Genomic DNA, 27,965 nt, shown 5'->3' on the forward strand with positions numbered 1-27,965 from the left:
AGAGACTTTTCAAGATCTCCTGCCTAAATCCCCCAAATTTGGAACAATTGACCACGATATGCGGTACTCTTTGCCATTCACTTGAATCACCACGTTTAGTGACAGTTTTGAATCCCACTTTATTGGAAGGAAGTTGTGAATTCAGAGATTCACCCTTCCTTTTGTTTGTAGTTGCAACCATGTTTAGTGAATAACCGAAAGAACACGTGACCTCCTAAGAGGTTTTTTCCCAAGACGGTTTTTAAGAAGGATCACCACCGCTAGCTTTTGCCAACGGGTCCAACGAAAAATCGAAGGCACGGGTCCAAACAAGGATCTAAAGGGAACAATAGTAGTCTTTTTAGTACTGAAAAGTGCTGTTTTTGTAGCACTGAGAAGAACCGTTTTAAATTTTAGCACTGTTTTTGTAGCACTGAAAAGTACTGTTTTATTGCTTTAGATAGTTTTTAAGAAAACTACCAAGAGCAGAGACAATTCGTGTACGTACAGCACGAGGGTACGATGCGCACTGCTACCCGACGGATTAAAATAAGTTTGTGAATGAGCATGACTATAATTCACCTGATGGGTATGATTCCTATTCAAGCGATCGTTAACTGACAATGAGCAAACCGAATTTAGTACTATACCATTTAATTCCACTAGAGCTTGCATCCTTTGACAGATACGTGTTCTCAAAATTGTCTTTAAAGGTCTCGCGAGACTTATAGTATCAACTGAAGAGATAAAAAAATGAATAAATGATTTATTTGGATTTTCCCCTGTCCAGATAATCATTATAACAAAAAAGCCAATCTGGCATTCGTCGGAAAGGGCTTTCTCAAGAATATTATTATGTTCACTTTCGACCTCAACTGTAAGGCCTTCTCCAGTGCCGTGTACTAAGTCGAGTCTAGTACACGGCACTGAAGAAAGCCTTACAGTTGAGGTCGAAATACGCGTATCTGTCAAAGGATACAAACTCTAGTGGATTTAAATGGTATAGTACTAAATTCGTTTTTTTCATCTTCTTATAGGTATTCTACTAAACAGCTCGAAGATTTATTATGAAAATGAGCATTATTCGATACTCTACCAGGAGAATTCCGGAAACGACCGTTATCGTAACGGATATTACTGTTCATCTGCCTGGCACGAGCCTCGACGACTCGCCTACGCGAAGGGCAATCTTTAAAGTTAGACTTATGAGGGCCCCGCAATTTGCGCATCTAAACTTAGAGGTGTCATTCTTCACAGGACAGACGTCCTTAGCGTGAGAAGAACCTCCGTAAATCATGCATTTAGCATCCATGCGGCAATGTTTTGTTCCATGACCCCACTTTTGGCAACAACGGCATTGGCATGGCATTGAATGGGGTTCTGGAAATTTCCTCCAGGTGTTTGGAAATGTTCCCATGTCACATGGACATCGAACATAAGTCTTGCTTTTTTCTAAAGCTCTAATATTATTTTTGTTCAAGTGAACATAATAATATTCTTGAGAAAGCCCTTTCCGACGAATGCCAGATTGGGTTTTTTTTTCATAATGGTTACTTGGACAGGGGAAAATCCAAATAAATCATTTATTCAATGTTTTATCTCTTCAGGTGATACTATAAGTCTCGCTAGATCTTTAAAGACAACTTTGAGAACACGTTCAGTTTTGACGTTTAAGTAAAAAAAAGGGCTTCTTCTCGTCAAGTTGATTGAGAAGAAGTTCGCGACTTTTAAGAGTTTCCGGCAATACGTGACAGTTTCCTTTCCTTGCAATTTGGAAGGAAACCTTGATTTACATAGTGGAGTTCAAGTTCTGCTGTTTCAATCACCTGAATTAGGAACAACTGATCACGATAGGCGGAACTTATTGCTTTCTCACGTGAATCGAAAAGCCTGGGCTAGAGATTGCTTCGATTTGGTGTTCGGAAAATTTGTCTAGAACATCGAACTGATTGCTCATTGCGATGTACAAACCATTTCACCCTTGAAAAAAAGCGCACATTCCGAAGAAACGTACTTCATTCCATTTTTTCCACGTTCAGTGACATGTTTAAATTCCACTTTTTTGGAAGGAAGTTGTGAATTCAGAGATTCGCCCTTCGTTTTGTTCGTAGTTGCATCCATGTTTAGTGAATTAACGAAAGAGACCTTCTAAGAGGTTTTTTTTTTCTTCAAGACGGTTTCCAAGAAGGATTTCCACCGCTAGCTTTTGCCAACGGGTCCACCGAAAATTCGAAGGCATGGGTGGGTCCAAACAAGGATCGTGAAGGCATCAATAGTAGAAAAAAGTACTGAAATGGACTGTTTTTGTTGCACTGAGAAGTACTATTTGATTGCTTTACGTAGTTTAAAAAAAAAACTTCCAAGAGCAGAGATAGTTTGTGTACGCACAGCACGAAGGTACGATGCGCACTGCGAACTGTTTCACCTTGATATCTACCATTTATCAGTCAATTTCTATACGCTTGGGCTTGTTTAAACGTAAATTATTGAGCGTACATAACTGGTATAAGATATAACGGAATTTTTAAGTAATTTCTAATAATCTCAAATTTATGCACAATAACAGTTGTTGTTATTGATCGACAAGTCGAGTCTACCAGTGCGCATCGTACCTTCGTGCTGTGCGTACACGAATTCTCTCTGCTCTTGGAAGTTTTCTTAAAAACTACCTAAAGCAATAAAACAGTACTTTTCAGTGCTACACAAACAGTACTTTTCAGTGCTAAAATTAAAAACGGTACTTTTCAGTGCTACTTAAACAGTACTTTTCAGTACTATTTTTTCTACTATTGATCCCTTTACGATCCTTGTTTGGACCCGTGCCTTCGATTTTTCGTTGGACCCGTTGGCGAAAGCTAGCGGTGGTAATCCTTCTTGGACACCGTCTAGGGAAAAAACCTCTCGAAGGTCACGTCTTTCTCGTTTATTAACTAAACATGGTATCAACAACTAACAAAAGGAAGGGTGAATCTCTGAATTCACTACTTCCTTCCAAAAAAGTGGGTTTTAAAACTGTCACTACACGTGGCAAGAATGGAAGAAAGGACGCTTACCGGGAATGCGAACTTTCTTCCAAGGGTGAAATGAATAATGTTGATAATTGTATCGAAATGAGCAATCAGTTCGATGCTCTAGACAAATTTTCCGAACACCAAATCGAAGCAGCCTCTAGCCCAGACTCTTTGATTCAAGTGAGGAAGCAAAGAGTGCCGCCTATCGTGGTCAGTTGTTCCGAATTTGGAGGATTTAGGCAGGAGATCTTGAACTCCATTAGGGGAATCAAGGTTTCCTTCCAAATCGCAAAGAAAGGAGACTGTCGCGTTCTGCCGGAAACTATTAAAGATCGTGAACTTCTTCTCAGACATCTTGAAGAGAAGAAGCACCAATTTTTTACTTATGACGACAAAACTGAACGTTTGTTCAAAGTTGTCTTGAAAGGTCTCTCAAGTGACTATAAATCACCTGAAGAGATCAAAAATGGAATAAATGATTTACTTGGATTTTCCCCAGTCCAAGTAATCATTATGAAAAAGAGAACCCAATCTGGCATTGTTCGGAAAGGACTTTCTCAAGAATATTATTTAGTTCACTTCAACAAAAATGAACAAAATAATATTAAAGCTTTAGAAAAAGCAAGAATTATGTTTGATGTCCGTGTGACGTGGGAACATTTCCAGAAACCTGGAGGAAATTACCAGAACCCCACTCAGTGCCGTCGGTGCCAAAAGTGGGGTCATGGTACAAAAAATTGTCGCATGGATGCTAAATGCATGATTTGCGGAGGTTCTTCTCACGCCAAAGACGTCTGTCCAGTGAAGGAAGATACCACCAAATTCATATGCTGTAATTGCGGGGCTAACCATAAGTCCAATTTTTGGAATTGTCCTTCACGCAAAAGGGTCATTGAGGCTCGTGCCAGGCAGATGAAAGATAATATCCGTTACGATAACGGTCGTTTCCGGAATTTGCCTGGTAGAGTATCGAACAATGCTCATTTTTCAGTTAACGATCGCTTGATCATGAATCATACCCATCAGGAAGATCATAATCATGCTCATTCACAAACAAATTTTAATCCGTCGGGTAGCCGTTCGAATCTTTCAATTTCGAATGTATCTACCCACGGTAAATCCTTTGCCGATATCGTAGCAGGAAATTCGAACTCCTCTCCTGTTCGATCCATGGGTACCCATTCTACTTGTTTCAAATCAAATGGAAAAAACCCTACCGCCACAGGTAATTCCGCTTCTTCGTCTACCGGAAATTCCAATGGGAAATCACATGACATGTCTGCCTTTGATTTTAATTTTCTAACTGAACAATTGAATCTAATGATTGATGCAATGTTCAAAGCCACCACTATGACTGAAGCAGTCCAAGTAGGTGTAAAATTTACAAATCGAATTGTTATTGGATTACGTTTTTCTAATGGATCCAAATAATAATTTAAATATTTTAAATTGGAATGCTCGTTCTCTGAATGGTAAAGAGGATGAGCTGTTTAATTTTCTTACGGTTAATAACGTGCATATAGCAGTTATTACCGAAACGTATTTAAAACCTGGATCTAAACTCAAAAGAGATCCTAACTTTTTTGTTTATCGTAATGATCGCCTTGATGGGGCATGTGGGGGAGTTGCAATCATCATTCATAGGCGTATAAAACATCAACTGTTTTCATCATTTGAAACTAAAGTTTTTGAAACTTTAGGTGTTTCTGTTGAAACACAGTTTGGTAAATATATTTTCATAGCTGCCTATTTGCCTTTTCAATGCTCTGGGCAGCAAGTTAATTTGCTCCAAACTGACTTGCGAAAATTGACTCGCAATAAGTCAAAATTTTTTGTCATTGGTGACTTTAATGCCAAACATCGGTCATGGAATAATTCTCAAAGTAATTCCAACGGCAGAATTTTATTTGATGAGTGCTCTTCAGGATATTTCTCAATTCAATACCCTGATAGCCCCACATGTTTTTCCTCTTCTAGAAATCCATCTACGATTGATTTGGTCTTAACCGACTCTAGTCATCTTTGTAGCCAACTGATTACTCATGCTGATTTTGATTCTGATCATGTCCCTGTTACATTTCAAATATCCCAAGAAGCGATTCTAAATCCTATCAGCTCCACTTTCAATTATTTACGAGCCGACTGGAATATATATAAAACGTATGTTGACTCTAATCTTGATGTTAACATTTCTTTAGAAACTAAACTTGATATTGACAATGCTCTTGAAACTTTGACAAATTCTATTGTTGAAGCCCGGAGCATTGCAATTCCAAAATGTGAAGTAAAATTTGAATCCGTGATTATAGACGATGATCTTAAACTCTTGATCCGTCTTAAAAACGTGAGGAGAAGGCAATTTCAACGCACTCGCGATCCTGCAATGAAAATTATATGGCAGGATTTGCAGAAAGAAATCAAGAAACGTTTTGCTCAATTAAGAAACAAAAATTTTTAAAATAAAATTTCGCAATTGGACCCTGGCTCTAAGCCCTTTTGGAAATTATCTAAAATCTTGAAAAAACCTCAGAAGCCAATACCGGCATTGAAAGAGGAAAACAAATTATTACTAACTAATTGCGAAAAAGCTCAAAAACTTGCTATGCAGTTTGAAAGTGCGCACAATTTTAATTTAGGACTTACTAGTCCAATTGAAAATGAAGTTACTCAGGAGTTCGAAAATATTCTCAATCAAGAGAACGTTTTCGAAAATGCCTGGGAGACTGATTTGGAAGAAGTGAAAACTATTATTGAAAAATTCAAAAACATGAAAGCTCCTGGCGATGATGGAATTTTCTACATCCTCATCAAGAAACTTCCAGAAAGTAGCTTATCATTTTTAGTTGATATATTTAACAAATGTTTTCAATTAGCATATTTTCCTGACAAATGGAAAAATGCTAAGGTTGTTCCAATTTTAAAACCAGACAAAAATTCTGCAGAAGCTTCTAGCTATCGTCCAATCAGTTTGCTTTCCTCCATCAGTAAACTTTTTGAAAAGGTTATTTTGAACAGAATGATGACCCACATCAACGAAAATTCAATTTTTGCCAATGAACAGTTCGGATTCCGCCATGGACATTCGACCACTCATCTACTTTTTTTTTTAATTTTAACAAATTTGATCCGTTCCAACAAATCTGAAGGCTATTCTACTGGTCTTGCTCTTCTAGACATAGAAAAAGCATTCGACAGTGTTTGGCATGAAGGTTTGATTGTAAAATTAAAAAACTTTAATTTTCCAACATACATTGTTAGAATAATTCAAAGTTATCTGTCAAATCGTACACTTCAGGTTAATTATCAGAACTCCAGATCTGAAAGACTGGTGTTCCTCAAGGCAGCATTTTGGGACCAATATTATACAATATTTTCACATCTGACTTACCTGAGCTACCTCAGGGATGTCATAAATCTTTATTTGCGGATGACACAGGCCTCTCCGCCAAAGGACGAAGCTTGCGTGTCATCTGTAGTCGATTGCAAAATAGTTTAGATATTTTTCTTCATACTTGCAGAAATTGAAGATTTCTCCTAATGCTTCCAAAACTCAGCTAATAATATTCGCACATAAACCAAAAGCTCTTTATTTGAAACCTTCAAGTAGACACGTTGTCACGATGAGAGGGGTTCCAATAAATTGGTCAGATGAAGTTAAGTATCTAGGGCTCATGCTAGATAAGAATTTAACTTTCAAAAATCACATTGAGGGCATTCAAGCCAAATGTAATAAATATGTAAAATGTCTCTATCCCCTTATTAATAGAAAATCAAAACTTTGTCTTAAGAACAAGCTTTTGATATTCAAACAAATTTTCAGGCCAGCCATGTTGTATGCTGTACCAATATGGACTAGCTGTTGTAATACCAGGAAGAAAGCTCTGCAGAGAATTCAAAATAAAATTTTGAAAATGATTCTGAGGCTTCCTCCCTGGTATAGTACCAATGAGTTACATAGAATATCCAATGTTGAAACATTGGAACAAATGTCAAATACAATCATTAATAATTTCAGGCAAAAATCGTTACAATCTTCTATTGCCACGATTAATGCGTTATATGTTTAGGTTAAGTTAGGTTAAGTATATTAAAAACGTTTTTTTTTTCTCTTATAAGCAGATGAAATCAACTCAGCTGTAAAAAAAAAAAACTGAACTGCTACGGCAAATGAAATGTAATATGTTATTAACAAAATGTTAATTAAATCTTAAATTTGTTTTACCAAATTAGGATGATAGTGTTGTCTAATAACACAGAACACCTAGATATAAGAAATGAATGTAATGTTTAGAATGATACTAATAAAGAAATTAAAAAAAAAAAAAAAAGTCGAGTCTAGTACACGACAATGAATACGGCCTTACAGTTGAGGTCGAAATACGCGTATCTAACAAAGGATACAAGCTCTAGTGGAATTAAATGCTATAGTACTTAATTCGTTTTTTTTTTCATCTACTTATTGATAGAACGCTGTTGAATGTTCAAACTGCATTGAACGACAGCCATTGAACAATATTTGCTTTAACAGAAACATTTCGAAATTTCAATAAGTACTCCTAATATGCACCACGAGTGCAACAGTCACTGTCAATGTCCTCTGTGTACAGCTTCAGGTGCAAATTAACGATCCACTTTCCGCATAAAAGGTTTTTCCTCGCCTTATGCAGTATGGGTCATGAATAAATAAATAATGAGTAATTACCAGCGGTGCCCTCGGCGAGACTTTTAATGTCCCGCTACCAGCTGGTTGTTGTTTGATGCTCTTTTGCCGTGCGTTAAATTTATAGGCAGCCTACAATGAAAGACGGTTGAGCATACAAACCAATTTCGCTAATTACTTTCAACGCCTGCAGGAAACTGACGTGCAGGTGCTGTTTTCAATCAATCATTCAGAGAAAACGGTCAATCAACAAATATCCTCGATGGGTGAGATTCGAACGCAGAACCTTCAACATGCTCTTACTGAATAGTTGCGTAACTGCTACGGATATTTAGACCCAAAACTTACGATTGCATTGTGGAAAATATGGTGGTTTAATGTACGAGATTTATTTTTATTTTGTTTGAAAAAATCGCTAAGCCCTATATTATTGTTTTACTTTTCTGCCTTCTAATCAGGTCAAAGCCATTAACCCATAACAGATTGGCTGCATGATGCAACTATGCTGCAAAGCTACCTATGATTTCGTTACACCCATCCAAAAAGCTTCAATCGGTGGGAGCTTTCAGTGGGGTGAGCAACAAGGATCTCACTGCATGCCACTGAGACTGAGTTCCACAGAATCGTTCTCTCAGAGTATCGTAATCCGCGATGATTTCCTTGATTTGTTGTAACCGGCTTCTCTGTGACATTGCTTCACATTCTGCTGAGAGCTTTCCATAAACGCGCGCGTGGAAAATGTAACGCCTCGTTATGCAAACATCCAGAGCATAGATTCAGTTCGGTGTGAAGAATCACATGATACGGTTGGCTTTTCTCGCTAGTTCTGCTCACGCTTATTGTGTTCGAAGTGCTACTCAAGTGGTGGAAGTTTGCCCCATTGACAAGTCATGGTTACGAGCCGATCTACGTCGTTTGACCGCAGTCGTTGTCTTGACGAGTTGTTGGCAGCATAATGCAATTTTAACGTGACACACTGAGAGAGAGCTCAACGTCGTTGACCGAAGGCGGATTTGTGAATGAAATTCTTATGAATTATTAATGATTCTTTCGTGGGTAGTGAACCAGGAACCGGCTGTAGACTGCTGGGGAATGGAGTTTGAAGATTAGTGCGCTTTATGTTGAGTGTTTTTCCGCATTTAAAATCTATGTAAGGGCCAACCTTGGGGAAAATGTGCATGATGAAGAGTTGGGCAACTCAACTCAACGGTGTCACATGCAAAAGTAGTGTGTTTTAAAATCTCTTGAATTTTTAATTTCAACCAGTTTCAACGGATTCAGCCCGGATGCTGCTGACCCACTTTAAACGAAAGTGATTTTGCACCCACAGCAACAGTCAAAAGTCAATATATCGATTACCGCTAACAAGTGGCGAAGCCTATGCATAAAATATAAGATATTCCCGCGACAACCATCGGCATTCCCAACGGTGTATTCGAGTGTCAAAAGGATAATAATAATACGTGGGACCGTTATCCGGAGTGTTTAATCGCAAACCGGAAGGAATAGGCGACATCAAGAGTATTGGAAGGTGCGGTGGGTGGTTCGGTTGGCGTTTCGAGGATGGAAATGAATCTAACGAGTGGTTCCTGTGCTGACACAAGGTAAACTTGACGCATTTGTATTTGTAGTGGCGCTCGTATAATTTGTATAAATGTTTGGTTTTGATATGATAACAATATGCTGAATTATGGCATTCTAGGTGGTAATTTGTCATATTTGTGCCCGTGCTCCTCAGAAAGCGTTCATCGGAAATCATAAGCGCTATGAATAATTAATTTGCTGACGGAGTGAAAAGCTTGTCCATCGATTTGTTTTTATTTATTCACTTTTCGAATATTTATGGTATAAATTGATTAATTAAATTAAACTAGTTCATTTCCCATTCACTAGTGATTTCACAATTCGACCCCTTAATGCTACAACTATATGACTTGAAATTTTGATCTCCTAATTTTAATGTGACAAATAATTCTGTAATTCAAAGGTAGAAATCCATACATTATGCTTAGTGGTATTGTTACGTCCTCACTGGGGCAGAGTCTGCTTCTCAGCTTAGTGTTCAATGAGTACTTCCAATGAGCTTTTTTTTATCAAAGGTTCCATATTCGCATTTGCATATCGTGTGGTAGATATGATGATACCCTATGCTCAGGGAAGTCAAGGAAATTTCCATTACCGAAAGATCCTGGATCGACCGGGAACAAACCCAGACTCCTTCAGCATGGCTTTGTTTTGTAGCCACAGACTCTAACCACTCGGCTAAGAAAGGCTTCCTAATGATGTATAGTAAGAATTATATTACTCTAATTTTTGTTGTTAGTGGCTATGTTACATATTGTGATAGTTTAAAGATAAAAAAAATCTTTATTTTATCAAAATTGTATAGAAAATAATTATATATTAGTTCACACTAATTCGAACAAATGCTTGAATATTTAGAAGAAATTTCATCTTGTTTATGAACATTGTTTTTTTTAACAAACTGAAATATTTTTGTGAATATGTTTAGGGGGAGATCTCCCAGTACCGGACACTTAAACCAATAAATTCATAGTTCAAAAAATGGATGGATCATAATTACTGGCGTCGAGACGTCGAAAATTTTCGCTCGCGTTTTTTGTTTTGTTGATTATGATCATTGTTTTAATGAATTCAGGCAGCCTTTGTGACACTTTTTTTAAAGATTTACATCCGGGAAATGTGTCCCAAGCTTCGAGTTCATGTTTGGTTTTCGCGTTGCCGGAATGAATTTTTGTGTGTGTAGCGCGTATGGCTGCTCAGTCACGGATGGATGATTGATTTGGTGAGCCCGTCACATGCTTTTATCTTAAATGTCTAATCATTATTAAACATATTGTAGGCCTTGTGACCGTGCGGGTACCGCTTTTTTAATTTAAACGCAGATTCAAAGAGTGTGGGTTCGATTCCCGCTTCAGTCAGGACTGCTTTTTGTTGGAAAAGTTTTTCGACTGTGCCACTGGGTGTTGCATGCTAGTCCGTTGTCTATTGTGGTGCTTCCTTTAAAAGGCAAACCATTCACTGGAAGCATTAATGCATTAATTTTTATCATGTCCACGGTAGGAATCTCACTCTTATGTATTTATTCAACAGAATATGATTGGTTCGCCACTATAAGTGTCGACAAAAACTCTTGTTCATAGTTAACATAACATACATTTCCTTTTACCTATTTCTTGTAAATACCGAAACACCTTTGAATGGTTCGACACTAAAAGTGTTGACTTTCAATAAGTTAACGTTGTCGTCAGTGTCTTATGTGTGATTTTTTAATCTGAGGCTGCATGAATCGCATCACTTATCAAGATGAATCCTGAATATGTATGTCCTTCCCACTAACAAATTCCTTCCTGTAACAACCATGGATATGCAGAGGTGATCTCGGTCTCTAGTAACAATGGATGTCACACCGTAAGGACGCGGCCGGCACCTTTATTGACTTTATAATGTTCAGGGTTCTCGAAAGTGAACCGTAAAACGGGGTAACTTTGATAGTTTTTCGAAGAAAACTTCAATATTTATGCATGCTGTTTCAAAGAATTTCAATTTATATTTTCAAAACAAGTACTGACATCCTAGTTATCGATTGCACTTGATAGATTGCCAAAAGATTTATTCTGAATGGATATATAATTTTTCGTGTAATCGAAAGTCGGTTTTCTGTTTTGGGGTAACTTTGATAATGGAGTATAAATCGAACAAGATTGAACGAATTACGGAACATTTGTAGGGCGTTGCATACCTGTAGGCGTTTAACGCTATGTGGAAATTTCTGACTTCGATTACAAAAATGGTCCCAGTTTGTGAAAATGGTTTTCGCTAAGAGATTTGAGACCGAATTCATTTTCTACTATAACTAGACTGTCATGGGTAAGTGACAAACTCATTATGACTTCATGAAATAGTTATCGTAGAACAGATTGTTTGTAAGCGTTGCAAAAATGCTAAAATCTTGTAAATTTTTAATATTTGCATAAATATCCTCAAATGCACTTCATTCCAACAAAAATAGCTTTGACATGAAGTGTCATACTAATACTCTTTACTTTTGCATTCGTTTTTCTTAACTGGTTGACAGAAACTTCGTTATTTCGTTTAATATTTTGGGGGTCTTGCGCTATCAAAGTTACCCGCATTATCAAAGTTAACCCGTTTTACGGTACATTGAAGATGAATAGCTACTCCCAAGCTACATCTGTTGGTTCCTTGTGCAACTTCGATTATTCTGGTCAATCACGGAGCAGCAACTATGAATTGTACGGTCAACAATGCTTATGCGTATGTTTAAATTCACATTTCAAAAAATAATAAATATTATAAAATGATAAATAATTATTATTATACCGGACACAATCTGGAAATGGCTAGAATTCTTTAAATGTGTACATCATCGAATATTTTTACTCTATGAATAGTATTTCATAGCCAATGTAATAAATTTGCAATAATTACAAGAACAATTTGAGTTTTACTTAGTTTGCAAAAAAATTTCCAATAATTTGAAACCTACCATTCGAAAGATACAGTATTCAAGCATCTTCTCAGTAAATTTGAAAATAATTTAATGAGGGAATCGAATGTTATCGTAAGTTTTAAGGTTTTGAGCTGTTTTGGAAGGAATTTTTACATAATTCCCAATTTTCTGCACCAGTGCTTCGTTTTTAATAGGTAAACTAGCCAAGTAACCATCAGCTTTGCATTAAGTATTCAAAACATATGATATCTAAGCATCTTCTCTGCAAAATTGAAATAATTTCTTCGAGAAAATCAGAAGTTACAGTGATTTGTATATTTACCATTATTTATATTCAAACTTCATAAGAGCTTATTTATATGGCTTTGTTATATTAATGTACATAATTTACAAATAAAAATGTCTATAGGACTGACACTCGGCATTCAAAAGATAAAGTTGGCTACACACGCTACTTTACTAGCATTTTCTAAGTAAGTTGGAGACAAATTTATCAAAAGACAACATAACTAGAGTACTTTGAAGATTCGGAAAAGCAAATGTTGAATATTTTTTATTAGTACGTTCAATGTTTTTACCATTACTATACCAAACAAATTCTTGTTAATATGTTAATCAATATTATTAATGAGCGTTGCTGCTTCTTTGTTATTACAAGAGCAACTATACAATATGTTGCACAACGAACCAACGTATGCTACTTATGATTTGTTGCACCACCCTCAGTGTGTAAGTAATGGAATTCTCATTCCATGTACTAAACAATATGGGCGCCGGCTGCGTCCGAATACAGGTCAATTAGGATTATGAAATAAATGTATTACGTGCTGCTAAAACGTAATCTATCAGTATCAAAAGGAAAAGTCGATATTTATAGTATGTATCTAACAATTCAAGGATCTTGTATTATTATGTTAAACGAAACCGAATATGGAACTTGTTGCATTTCAATATTTGAAAAACATGAAACAAGGCTTATTTCGACGACAACCGACTACGAACTATTATTTGAACAAATATATAAACGTATCCCCTTCGCTGTCCAAAACATTTTTGATTGTCTCATTTGGAACAGTAGCATAAAGCGATCTCACCAGTTGATAATCCAACCTCGATTGAGCAACAAAGAACCACTTCAAATTGTTCAGGTTCACCAATACGCTTTTTTGGGCCATAGGCCAAGAAGTCTTTGAAGTTTTAGCCTTCTAGCTTAGAGCAGCTCTAGCTCTACAAGGTCACAGCGGGAAGAATAATCCGGTAAGTTAACTGGGTCGTTCCAAGGGAGGCGCCGAAGAGCGAAGCGGATGAATGATTTTTGCACTCCGAATCACTTGAGACGTGTGATATGGTGCCCACACAGGTACAGCGTATTCCAAAATACTGCGGCGTAAAACAAGGCTTTCAGTGCATATACGTCAGTGAACTGCAATGCAGTTCTACGGATGAATCCAAGCACGGAAAATGCCTTAGTTGTAACAACGGAAATATGCTCATTGAAACGCAATTTAGAGTCAATAAGGCGGCATCCATTTATTACGTAACGCTAAAATTGGAAAGTTTTGAACCCCTACCCCCCCCCCCTCCCTCCATAGCGCTTTTTTATGGAAATTTTCAAAATTTTGTATGGATCGTAACGCCTACCCCTCCCCCGCTCCGAGCGTTACGTAATTTGTGGATGCCGCCTAATTAGTTTGTCACAAACTATGTTCGAATAAATCTTTATATCATTCTAACATAAGCTGATATAATTTTGTTATGTACCCATAGTCGTCAATAGAATGGCAATGGAAGATCCCCCTGCAAGTTTTGTTCTATGGAACCCGCTTAACCCCTCTACCGTCAGCTTCATTTTTCACCGCTAAAAATAACCGATAACTTTATGTTTCTCGATATTTTTGCACCATTTTTTCGCAAGCCCTCAAAAAACTCTTTTAGTTTAAGAACATGTGTCGATATTGATAATTGATCATCTGGATCCGGAGATATTCCAAAATTCCTTGGGGGACCGACGCGTAGCCATAACCCACGTAAATATCTCAGCCTACAGATTTTTTTATCGTATTCGGATATTCACTCCTTGAAATGAGACATTGATGCGAGTATGTTGTGAAAAAATGAAGCAATTTGGTGCAGCCGTCTTTGAGTAATGAGCATTTGTGTTTCTGGTACCACGCTGGACAAATGAAGATCTTGAAAACTCTAAAATACCTCATATCGTAATTTTTAGATTTCTCCAAGAATACTGAACCGATTTGTATGATATTTTTTAGAGTAGCTCCTTATTACCTGGCATTGTATAGTACACATTTTATTTTTTTGATAAATTGACCAAAAACAAAATGGCCGCCAAAGACATTTTGTATGGAGAATGTCGGTCCCCCAAGAAATATCGGAATATCTTCAAAACTTCACCAATGATTAATATCGATTTCTTAAATTCTTAAAATTCTTAAACAAGAAGAGTTTTTTGAGATGTTGTGAAAAAATGGTGCAAATATATGGAGAAACAAAAAAGTTATCGCGATTTGAATATTTTTTAGCGGTAAAAAATGAAGCTGCCGGTAGAGGGGTTAAAGACCAACCTTATGGACAACCGTTCTGTTGTGGTGTAAAAACGCTTGTATACTTGTACATGAAAAAAATCCGGCCTCTGATTCCCGCTACAATGGAAACTTTGCTTGGATTGAGGAATTATTCAGGTTAATTTCGATAAGATTGTCACAAAGCTTTGCTGTGTTTGATTGAAGACAATAAAGAAATTATAATAGCAGAAAAGTGGTGAGCAGTTTTATTAGAAACCTGACTGTTTTAATACAAGAAGGGAAAATGTTTGACAAAATTTATAGCATGATTAACTTTAATGAATGCTTTAAGGATATCCTGCTTGAAAACTTAACCATTTTATATGCAAAAAAAGTGACTGGCTTATCCAACGCAAATTTATGGTAAAATGCTTGCAGCTATGACGTGAATAATAGTTGATATATAGAAGCAAGGAACATATATGATGAAAATTTTATCGACAAAATTTAGACAATCTTACGCAATTGTCAATCTTTCATAACAGTATGATCAACATATTTTGCCCGCCTAATAATGTACTGCACTGTATCTCATACTTTTCGACCCATTGGGGTAATGGCATTCGGGGTAGTGGCTTGCGGGGTAATGGGATGCAGCCGTTTAAAATATTTAATAATTATGTTCAAATTTTGGGCGATACGTAAACTTTTTAACAATTTTCAAACATTGTTTTTTAACCTCTCTACCGGCAGCTTCATTTTTTACCGCTAAAAAATTTTCAAAATTTGTTGTTTCTCCATATTTTTGCACCATTTTTTCACAACATCTTAAAAAACTCTTCTAGTTTGAGAATCCGTGTCGATATTAATAATTGGTGATCTAGTTTTGAAGATATTCCGATGTTCCTTGGGGGACCGACATTCGCCATATAAAATGTCTTTAGCGGCCATTTTGTTTTTGGTCAATTTATCAAAAAAAATTAAATGTGTACTATACAATGCCAGGTAATAAGGAGCTACTCTGAAAAAATCGTACAAATCGGTTCAGTATTCTTGGAGATATCTGAAAATTACGATATGAGGTTTTTTAAGAGTTTTCAAGACCTTTACTTGTCCTGAGTGATACCAGAAACACAAATGCTCATTACTCAAAGACGGCTGCACCAAATTGCTTCATTTTTTCACAACATACTCGCATCAATGTCTCATTTCAAGGAGTGAATATCCGAATACGATAAAAAAATCTGTAGGCTGAGATATTTACGTGGGTCATGGCTACGCGTCGGTCCCCCAAGGAATTTTGAAGTATCTCCGGATCCAGATGACCAATTATTAATATGGACTCATATTCTAAAATAAGAAGATTGTTGGAATATCGGCAACGCAAACTTTTTTTTTGTTAAAAACGAGTTTTATTATTTAACCCGACGTTTCGACGCAGGTGTTTTTTGAGAGCCTGTGAAAAAATGGCGCAAAAATATAGAATCAAGAAACAAAAAAGTTATTGTTCGTTTTGTTGAGGAATATATTCTCGTGCACATTTTGAACGTGGAAAAATAAATACTCACACGTCAGTTTCTATGGCACTTTAATAGAAGCACGCAACTTGCATTCAATGTACAATCCAACATAACGCGTTACATGTGCGTTACTTGATGGTTTTGTTAGCTACGACGCCATCCAGTATATAGCAAACATGGTGGGAGAATATTTTGGTGTGACAGAATTGTTTAGGCGCGAGTCTATTAGAGGGTAAAATCCTCAATAACACGATTTGAATATTTTTTCAACGGTAAAAAAAAGGCCGGCGGTAGAGGGGTTAAGGCATGCATCTTTCAAGGATGTGTAATTTTACGCTAACATTACTCTTCATAATTAATAAACGAATATCCTTAGACATATACGCGTATTTCAACCTCAACTGTCGACTTGAAGCCTAGTTTAGTACACAAAATTCATCGTTTCTCTTGTATGTCAAAACATAGTACTTTTCTAAATCATCAAAAATAACTTTTGAACATCGAAAGTATTATGAACTATGTTGATAAATATCGTTTAAAATATGAAGTTTGAATTATGTGGCAAATTAAGCAAATAAATTGCCTTACAAGCTGAAAAAATTACATGCAACTTGTTTGACATAATCAAATTTTGAATTTTCATCAACTCATATCTGAAAAACTAGACGAACTTCGATATTTTTAAAAACGGCAGTGGATTCAGCAACCTGTAATTAAGTTTATAGTGGAATTATGGTACTTGAAACGTGTTCCGTAGTGTTATAATTTTACCAATTAAGTTCGTGCAGACCTTAGTATGATATTTCGAATCTTGAAAGATGGTTTGATAACTTAGCGTAACAAAAATGACATTTGTTCGTGTCTTTAGGATAAAATTATGTATCTCGAGTAGATTTGGGGTTGCTGAATCTGTTGCCATTTTCAGAAATGTTCCAGCACGTCACAATTTTTAGCTACAGGTCGTTAAAGTTACATAAAACACTTGTTTTATCGACTTTACATAAAATTTTTAGTATAATTTATCAATTTTTTGTGATCTAATCTAGCATCAAGCATGCAATTTCACAGTTGAACTTTATTTTAGACATAATTTAGTTGAAATCGCACGACTTAATTTAGATTAAACCGATTTTTTTAACATGCTTGCTGTCTTCATACAAAATACTTGGTTTCTCTTATATAAGAAAATACAAAACTTTTTTAAAACATCAAAAAATGTCTATTCCGCATCGAAAGTATTATAAACTTTGTTGATAAGTAATGTTTTGCGCATAAAGTGTTAATTCTGTGACAATTTAAGCAAGTAAATTGCCTTACAAGCTGGCCAACCTGCATGCAAGTTGGTTAAAATAGTCATTTTTTGCTTTTTCAACAGCCAATATCTCAAATACTAGACGTGCTATGATATTTTTGAAAACGGCAATGTATTCAGCAATTGAGTGCATAGCGGTATTTTGGTGATGGAGACAAAAAACTGTTCCGCAGTGTAATCAACGATCCATTGTTTTCATTTATATTAAAGGTTTCTGTCAACACCGCCTCCAGAAAACGAAAATTGAAATTAAAATTACATCAACGGTTGACCCCAATGAAACCTCTCTGTTTTCCAATCATCACCACCAGAAGCAAATGGTCCTCATCATGTTACACCGTGGTCGCTATTTTATGGCACAAACATAAATTAGATTTCACACTGCCTTTGTTTTACGATTCCAATTGACAGGCAGCCTTATCAGTAGAAGCATTAACCTAAGAATGCTAATGTCGCTGCTGTTCGTGTTACCAACATCTAGTTTGCCACGAACTGACAGCCTGAGTACCGGGCATCAAAGTGTCAAATTAATTATAAAAACATAAACAACGACAAGGCATTGAACAAAAAATAAAAAACCATAATAAAAGGTACGAATAATTAAAATCAGTTTTGTGACATCAGCGCTACTAGCGTTCTACTACTAATATTTCTATTGCCTTATCGTAGCATGCCAGTAACAGCATTGTTTCGAAAATGCGTTGTTTTCAACAGCGACTTCTTATAGGTACAGCTATTTCAATTCCGAACACGATATTTCCGACATTTTTTGATTCGATGAAAGCAGCCCCTTCCGTTCTAGATCAGCTGACCGGTTTGGCCATGAATAATGAATCATCATCGTCAGGATGAACTAATTTATTCATTATGCGGATGTCTTACTTGCTTAGACTTTCCGCTCCCTTACGCCACGCGCATTGAATTTCATCCAACCATGCATCATTTCTTATCGGCGTGAAGAATGTGTATAGGTAATCAATTTCCGAACATGATATTTTTCTTCCTTCTCCGTGTGAGCAACTTATTCCACCATTTATTGGCCATGGAGGGTAGAAGGGAGCATATGGTAGACGCATATTGAACCGGTAATTGAAATTGCCAACAGGCAAACATCTTCGATAAATCCTTGGAAGCTGAATTTACTTTTTTGTGTGCTGTGTTACTGTTACCACCTCAAAGAGAGGTAAACTACCTATGTGGCTACCCATTGTATGTTTCTTCTGAAAAAAAGTTCGCATTTTGAAATTTTATAGGACTTGGGAGAAGTTATCTGCAAGGTAGCAGCATGTATTGCGCATGGTGCTCGTATTTCTTGCTGAAGTAATAAGATATTGCTTGCGTGTTTTTTACTTAGGATAATACTTTGACTGAAACGTAGACTTTTCTTTAACCCGTATGTACTAGTGAAAAAAAAAACTCTCACTGATCAGCGAATACATAACGGATTTCAATTTTTTGTCAGTTTACTGGTACACACATCTAGTTTCTAAAAGTGGGCAAAGGATCTAGGGAATGATCATGTGGCCGGAATTATTCCGGTGGATCACTGGGTCAGGTCGGGTGAAAAGGGTGCTGTGCATCTGTGTCCCAGGAGGTAGGCAAATTGAGAGTTACAGATAATTTCCGGAATCGGCTATAATGTGGCCACTATATTGTGTAATTTTAAGAAAAACGAATCAGCACAAACCTTTTGAGAAGAAATTGATTTGGATAACCATGTGTCCTGTATTTGATTGATCCTACAAGTGACCATTTTCGGACCCCCGGGATGCCCTCAATTTACGATAAAGTGGCTAATTTGTTTCTAAACATCTGTGTCAAGCTCATAGGAACGTATTTTAGTGAAGTCAACTTCTCGAGAATTGAAACGGTTCAAAATCCAACAAATCCGGTTTTTCAGAGCATTAAGTCCTAGGACCCGAGGAGGAAAGAATAACTCGCCAATAACTTATGCATACCATATTTTGGTATCATACCACAATTAGGTATTGTTCAGTTATCAATACCTCATTTTGGTATTATAATGGTATTTGAAAAAAATCTTTAAAACAATTAAAAATACTTCATTTTGGTATTCGACAGCTATTGAGGACTGCTGATGGTATTGAACTAGTATTGGAAAATTTCACTTTTATATGAAAATCCATCAAGTATTATTGAGGTATTACAATACCTGATCCAATTATTAGCTTGGTATTTGTAGAATATACAGAAGGTATTATTTGAGGTATTTTACCTCTTATGCAGGGCTCATTCATACCTCATTCAGGTTGTAAGTATTGGAAATTATCGGGTATGGAATACCTCAATTTGGTGTTCAGTAGTTATTTTCTTCTGCTCGGGGAGTCACATCCCGTAATGTATTTGATAAATTGTGAATGGACTCAAAAAAATATTTTCTTATTTTATAATAAAATTCATAATGGAAAAACAAGATGGAATCGCATTTAATTTTGATTTTTTTTTGGCAAATGGTATAAAAATATGGGATATTAGTAATTTTCAAAATAGAAATCAATTTAGAGTGTAATCAAAAATATATATTTCTGCACAAATATATTCAATAGACTTCAGCAGTCATATTTAAGTCACGAAATCCACAAGTTATTGCTTTGAAATTCGCTTTGAAGGCAAACATTAAAAAAAAATGTTCGTGTTAATTTGATTATAAGATGTTTTGAGTGTAATTCAAAAATTCTATTTCTGCCCGGAAATGTTTGCCTCCGATTAAGGGGGCCCCTGAGAAATAAAAATTAAGAACAAAAAACATTTTGAAATACCTTACAATATTTTCTCTTTAGATATTTGGACATATAACACTAAGTTTAAAGTCAATTTTCCTATCTGAAACTCATAGTATAGATTGGTAAATTATTATCCTTCGATATATTACCAAAATATCATATATGTTAAGGGGGACGGACCAGGTGTAGTGGTTAGAACACACGCCTCTCACGCCGAGGACCTGGGATCGAATCTCATCCCCGAAATAGTCACAAAAAATTTCAGTTGGTCCCGAGATGAACTAGCCCAGGGCTAAAAATCTCGTTAATAAAGATAGAAAAAAATATATGTTAAGCTAACATCTTCGAAATTCTTATCTTGTTAGTTTTCAGAGAGAATTTGAATATAATTCGTAGAATATACAATACTGCTAAGAATAAAGTACATGAAGGCCGAACAAAAATGGTCATGTTTAGGGAACTGTATAACAGCTTTTAGCAAACCGATTGACCTAAAATTGGAACTACGTCTCACTAAAATCTTAAAATTTGATTAATTATAAATTTATTGAATTCTATTCAAGAGCTTAGAAGCTATTAAAAAATACTATTTGGAGGAAAACGTCGAAATTTTCAAATTGGAATATTTTTTTAAATTTGAATATTCAGAAAAAGCTTTGCTTCTGAAAACTGGTTCACTTAGATGAAATGCAAAACTTTGTAGAAAATTGTACTTAATTGTTTGTTTTCAAAATATCTAAGTATTAAAGTTTGGACATTATTGACAAATAGGTGGATTTTAAAAACTAAGATACTTTTGCATAGATAGCCGTAGCGGTAAACGCGCAGCTATTCAGCCTCACCATACTGAGGGTCGTGGGTTCGAATCCCGCTGGTCGAGGATCTTTTCGTAAAGGAAATTTTCTCGATTCCCAGGGCATAGAGCATCTTCGTACCTGCCACACGATATACACATGCAAAAATGGTCAATCGGCAAAGAAAGCTCTCAGTTAATAACTGTGGAAGTGCTCATAAGAACACTAATCTGAGAAGCAGGCTTTGTCCCAGTTGGGACGTAACGCCAGAAAGAAGAAGAGGACTTTTGCATAGAATTTGATGATTCATTTACAAATCTAATTTGAAGTTATTTCCAACATGCAGATCAAATTTCATATCAATCGGCCTTGAGTACTGTAAATGCTGTTTTTTTTTCAGAGAATGCGGCAACCATAGAAAAGAAACTTTAGTGAAAAACGGCTTTGAAGATTTCAGCAATTTCTCACTCCATACAAATTACATAGAAGAATAAAAACGAGTCAATCTTCTACGAATTTTTATATGTTTTTCCTTTGGACGGAAAAATTACCTTTAAACACTATTGAAAAACTATAAAGCAGTCGAATTTTACAATGTATATAGCTTATAACCGAATATGTCACTCACTTTTTTTAATTTGGGCCTCTCATACCGATCATCTCGTTCAAGAGTCAAATTCAATACGTTAGTTTGTGGAATCCCAAAACGTGTTGAATTTTGTATGGGCTCCCTTTATAAGATCTGACCCTTGCCCCGAAGCCCAAATCCGGCACTACATGTCACCGGGTCGAGTTTCGATTTATAGGAAAAAAAAAATGTTCAAAAATAGGGGTTTTCTAGCTTTCTTGAGTAAAACAAATTTTGAGTGTAATCAAAAATTTTGGTTTCACCCAAACATATAAATTGTGGTTCTGGAACTTGTTTTTTACCAAGAAAACCATAATTTATCACCTTAAATATTGTTACATTGCTTAATCCGTGCCAGATAACACTAAAGAGTATCTGTTGATTAAAAAATAAACACTGGGTATACCCCATTTTTAAATAAACTTTAAATAGATGTTGATCTCAAATGGAGTCTAACTTCATTGCTGCAAAAAATTAGAAAATCGCTTTGAAAACGACGGAGATATGCATTGCCAAATTTGGCCTTTTTTCTGGACCCTTTGTTGTAAGCGTAAGTTTTCTCCCCGTGGTAGTAAAAGAGTTGAACGTTTCCAACCGAAAATATTTTTCACAAGGCTCACCGTTTCTAAAGGATCAGCTAGCATTAGTTTTGTTGTAAAAGAATGACTTTTTTCTTTAGAGCTATCAGATATTGACGACACACTTCTAAGATTTTTTTGAATCCTCACCATAGACATTTTTTTTGTTGAAACAGTGTTAATTTCATGGGAACGTAACTATTGTTAACAATTTCTAGATTCAAGCACACTAGGGTTCTAAAGCCCTATCCCAATTTAAGTACCAAACGCTTAAGTTTAGGCCAGAAACACATGTTTACTCAATTTTAAAATGATTTTTGTTGGTTTGATTCCAAAAAAAAAAACATTTGTTTAACGATGTTTTGAGATTTTGTCGCACCCATTGGTTTGAACTCAAATGTCGGGTATTTTTTGTGTTCCGTGTCACTTCCGAAATGTCAGATAGGAACAACCCCAGTGTTAAAACTAACAGCCCTGTGGCATTAGGGTGGGGCTTATTTCCCAAAATATTTCGTAGTAAGAATTTACAAAGTAGAAAATGATCTTCTTCTTCTTCTTTCTGGCATTACGTCCCAACTGGGACAAAGCCTGCTTCTCAGATTAGTGTTCTTATGAGCACTTCCACAGTTATTAACTGAGAGCATTCTTTGCCGATTGACCATTTTTGCATGTGTATATCGTGTGGCAGGTACGAAGATACTCTATGCCCTGGGAATCGAGAAAATAACCTTTACGAAAAGATCCTCGACTGGCGGGATTCGAATCCACGACCCTCAGCATGGTCATGCTGAATATCTGCGCGTTTACCGCTAGGGCTATCTGGGAAAATGATCATCGGTCCCAAAATAACATCCTGTGAAAAAATGAGAATGTTTGTTAAAGGTTTAGAGGTGGCGCAAAGGGCGTAAGTGCAGTTTTTTTCATTTTAGTGAACTCTGCAAAACTTTGGTATGCTTTTCAGCTTATTTCGGTAAGTTTAGGACCCTTAAGGGCAAAAAATCAACTCAAAATTGCGATATCTCCACTCCTTTAGATGATATTTGACGAAATATCTTTTATGCATGCGATGTTTGGCCCTTGAATAGGTTGCGCTAGCCGTTGACTATGAACCCGAATAACCATATGAATAGCTAGGGAGGATTCCTAAGCCAGTAGAATGGAACAAAGAGCGAAGAGGAATAAGATAAAGCAGCAAGAACAGATAAGAATGTAAGGTAGGTTAAACAGGTGGGAGAGTGTAACTGATGATATTATATTAGGATGAACTGTGAACCGTGAAAATATCTCGGTTGGATGTATGAGTTGTGATTATATTCAAGTTAAGCACTAATTTAGTGTTTAAAAATATTCGTTTGAAATAACTCCAGCAATTTAATTTTTAATCTGAAAGAAATTAAAGAGGGGGGCCAATATCCATACAGGTTAAAAATCCGTACACCTCGAACAAATAGGGGATGGTACACAAACTATGTCACGCTAAATTTCGACTTTTTCGACACTTCCCCCCCCCCCCCTTTGTCACGTTTTTTGTATGAGTCCTTCGAAAATTTTGTGAGGCTTGTCACGGTTGGCTTAGTGTTCTTATGAGCACTTCCACAGTTATTAACTAAAAGCTTTCTTTTCCTAAGTTGCCATTTTCGCATTCGTATATCGTGTGGCAGGTACGATGAAACTCTATTCCCAGGGAAGTCAAGGAAATTTCCGTGACGAAAAGATCCTGGACCGACCGGGAATCAAACTCAGACACCTTCAGCAGGGCTTTGCTTTGTAGCCGTGGACTCTAATTACTAGGCTAAGGAAGGCCCCGATGTGACTCTAGTGTGGATCCTAAGATTGTGGATGCTGGAATTTCAATAGAGATCTTGGGATTCCAGTGAGAATTCTGGGATTTCAGTGAGTATTTCGGTATTTTTTAAGTTGATCCTGAGTTTCCATTGTGGTTATTGGGATTTCAGTGTGTACCCTGGGATTCCAGTATTATTCATAGGAATTCAGTATGGATCCTGAGCTTCCAGTGTAAATAAAGGTACTTCATTACGGATCCTGAGATTCCAGTACAAATTCAGGTATTTCAGTGTGAATCTCTGGACTCCAGTGTTGATTATGGAATTTCAGCACGGATCCTGGGAATATTGTATGGATTCTGCGAATCCAATATGGATTCTGGGATTCCAGTAGGAATCTAGTGGTATTTCGGTTTGTATCCTAGGGTTTCAGTGCGGATCCTGGGATTCTAGTTTAGATTGTGTTACTGCATTGTGGAGCCATTCTTCTAATGTGGATATTGGAATTCCAGTGTATAATGGGATTTTAGTGTGAATCCTGGTATTGCAGTATGGATTCTGTGAGTAACGTGGAATTACAGTGTGAAACTTGAAACTTCAGTGAGGATCTAGAGATTCCTGAGTAGACCTTGGGATTCCAGTGTGGATCTTGTAACCTCAATGTGAATCTTGCGTTTTCAGTATGTATTCCAATGTGAATACTGGGATTCCAGTGTGGAACCAAGGATTTCAGTGTAGCTATTGAAATACCAGTGGGGATTTTGAGTTTCCAGTGTGGATCCTTGGATTTCAGTGTGGATCTTAGGATTACGGTATGGATCCTTGAATATATAAGAGTAGGTTTTGGGAGCCCAGTGTTGTTGCTAGTATTCTAGTGAAATCATAGGACTCCTGTGAACGTCCTGGGCTTTCTGTGGCAATACTGTGCAAATATTGTGAAATTGTTGCCGAGATAATAAGAGAATATTTTGAAAATGGCTTTGGGAATCTAAGGACTGTTCATTTTATAAAGTGGACACTTGTTTATGCTATATCTTTTTTATTTATTGATAAAATCGTAATCGGTTTTCTGTGTATCGTTGACCTATTACTCTAAAATGCTATGAAAATATAAAATCTTTGAAAATGCTTTTGGTTGAAGAGCTAAATAGTTTTTTCCAAAAACTCTTAAAAAAGCTGTCCGTCAAAGTTTAACATTATTTTTCGCAAAACAAAAATCCTTATTTTTATGAAAAAATTGTATGTTTGTATCCTTTACTATTCTACTAAAGGTAAAGCTTTAAAAATATCAATTATATTCCACCATTCTATGACATTAGGTAACTTTAGTGATTTACCCATTTATGACCAAATTTGCTGATACACCATCCTTTCACTCCTGGGGCCTTCCTTAGCCGAGTGGTTAGAGTCCGCGGCTACAAAGCAAAGCCATGCTGAAGGTGTCTGGGTTCAATTCCCGGTCGGTCCAGGATCTTTTCGTAATGGAAATTACCTTGACTTCCCTGGACATAGAGTATAATCGTACCTGCCACACGATATACGAATGTGAAAATGGCAACTTTGGCAAAGAAAGCTCTCTGTTAATAACTGTGGAAGTGCTCATAAGAACACTAAGCTGAGAAGCAGGCTCTGTCCCAGTAGGGACGTTAATGCCAAGAAGAAGAAGAACCATCCTTTCACTCCCAGCATAAGAGAAAAGTAAAAAGCGTGTTTAAAACTAGTTTGGATTACTAAAGTAACTATATTAGTATAAACGAAAGCTAAATCGTGAGATTAAACTACAGTCTTAAGTATAAATTTTACTGTTTATGGTCGTTTTACTAAAAAGTCTCATACTTTTAAAATCATGTACGCATATTTATCGATCTACAGCAAATTGTAAACAGTTTTCTCCGAATTTTTCAATTGGTAATCTCAGAATAACATATTATGAAAATAATATGTGGAAAATAAAATCGATTTTATTACAGCAGTGTTGCCAATTTCGATGATTGTCAATGTACCTTGATAGGTCTTCTAAGAATAAAACAATTGTGTTTCTGTTGTGCTTTGAATGTGACGTGGGGACTTACTAAGTAACTCTATGAAGGCGTAAGTTATTTTTCATATTAATACTATATTAGGACTTCCGTCAGGACGTACTTTTACACAAAAAATTCCACTCATATCAATTCCCATCAAATTTCAAAAAAAAATTTCTTTAAAAATATACGGGAAAATTGATTTTATTATATCTGTAAAATTTTTGCTCCAAAAATAACTTGATTTTTTCCATCAGGCTTCTGATTGATGATGCTCTCGAAGAACAAGCCTTTTTTGAAAATAGAAAATATAAATTATCGAATTTTCCAGCCAATTTCTTACAATCATTGATTTTGATAACCTCAAAAAATCGACCGATCTAATCGTTGTTCCATATTCGTGTGAAATTTAATTATTTCGAAGAATTTTTATTATCACAACATTGTACAATACTAGTCGAATTATGTGCAAAAAACCGATTGAAATTTCATTGAATAATAAGAAAGATACAGCATGCACAAAGTGTCCACTTTATAAAATGAATAGTCCTTAATGTGAATTCGTGTGTGAGCTTTATGAAATCTTGTGAAAGTTATGTGGAGAACATTCCGGAGTATTTCTAAGAGAATTCCGTGGAAATACTATGGGAAACACATAAGAACCCCACAAGAGTCATGTGAGAATTCTCTGAGAATATCAGCACTTCTAATTTTTTTAACAATTCCTCTATTTCATTAATGCTTTTACACATTTCAATCAATCTAATACATCATATTATTTATGCTATGTTGCGTAATTGATTTCGATCCTCAGTAAACTTTTGACATAAACACAAACCCTTTGTATGCATACGGCTCGCAACACCAGATCTTAAAATTGAATCCATGATAGGTTTATAAAAATCAAATAAAAAAATAGGATTTCTCGGGAATTTCCCTTCAAATGGGAAAAATATCTGTTTGATGCAAAAAAGTTTCCATTTTATGATACAAATAAATGATCAGTTTCGCTCTTTCGTGTGTTTTTGTCATAACATTGAGAAATTAAGGTTGAAATCGTTATTGCATGTTGGCACACAAAGGAAGTCACATTTTTTTCAATTGGTTCTGGCTTAAGCGTGAGACAAGCAATACTGAACTCTCGGAATGATTGACGAACTTAAAACATCTCATATACATCTTAATGAATAAATTTCTATGCAAGCATGATTGGACACGTCAATTTTCAGTGAAGACCATAATATGAAATCAGATTCAAGCGACCAAAAATTTTCCAAAGCTTTCGGATATCTGGACTTAGATGTAGATGTGTAAATTTTGGCTACATAGATAACAACTAAAACCACAAGCTTTCTGAATAGAATTTGTTACTTTATTCGATTTTATATTGTCCTGAAAGGGTTGAAAGACGTTCAAATAAAACATACATTAGCTACTATTTTACATGTTGTTTTGTTCCTTTGATAAGTTGTACTTTTGATCCTGAAGTATTATATTGGTCACGAAAATCGGTAATTTAACGAAAACTTCTAACCTATATTTTTGAGATATGCCGTCATAAAAAAGTTGGATGTAACTTTCTTACATACCATTTGGAGTTCTAATCCTCAGAGTTTCTGGCAAAATCAATATTTGGGATAGTTGAGGTTGTCAACCCGAAACAAAGCGTGACATACGCGCGCAAATTTTCCATTCACAATTTTCTATGATCCTCAACCCACGCCAGCCCAACCGTTCACGGAATCGACAGAGGAAATGTTTACCCGTAATTATAGAGACTAATTGCTTTATCTTTTCCCATCATCATCATCAAACAGATTGCCATCGACCAGCGCAGATGATGGTGGCATTTCCCGAAGAAAGGCAGAAGATAGAAACACCGAACAAGGGCAAATTTAGGCAAACGAAGGAAAAGGA

At 36.1% G+C, this 27,965-nt stretch overlaps 1 protein-coding gene across 2 annotated transcripts in view; it reads left to right on the plus strand.

The window, feature by feature from the left end:
* The window catches only part of LOC5564337 (GTPase-activating Rap/Ran-GAP domain-like protein 3), a 469,292-nt gene that overhangs the window by 98,388 nt on the left and 342,939 nt on the right, over nt 1-27,965 (plus strand). Inside the window, exon 1 of one of the 2 annotated variants that reach the window (XM_021851566.1) lies at nt 8,370-9,254. The exons of the other annotated variant lie outside the window; for it this stretch is intronic. Coding sequence (XP_021707258.1) covers nt 9,214-9,254 — 41 coding nt within the window. The 5' untranslated portion in view covers nt 8,370-9,213. Of the gene's footprint in view, nt 1-8,369; nt 9,255-27,965 lie in introns of those variants that run through there. 2 annotated transcript variants of the gene reach the window in all.

Source organism: Aedes aegypti, chromosome 3, assembly GCF_002204515.2.
Source record: "Aedes aegypti strain LVP_AGWG chromosome 3, AaegL5.0 Primary Assembly, whole genome shotgun sequence".
Lineage (NCBI taxonomy): Eukaryota > Metazoa > Arthropoda > Insecta > Diptera > Culicidae > Aedes > Aedes aegypti.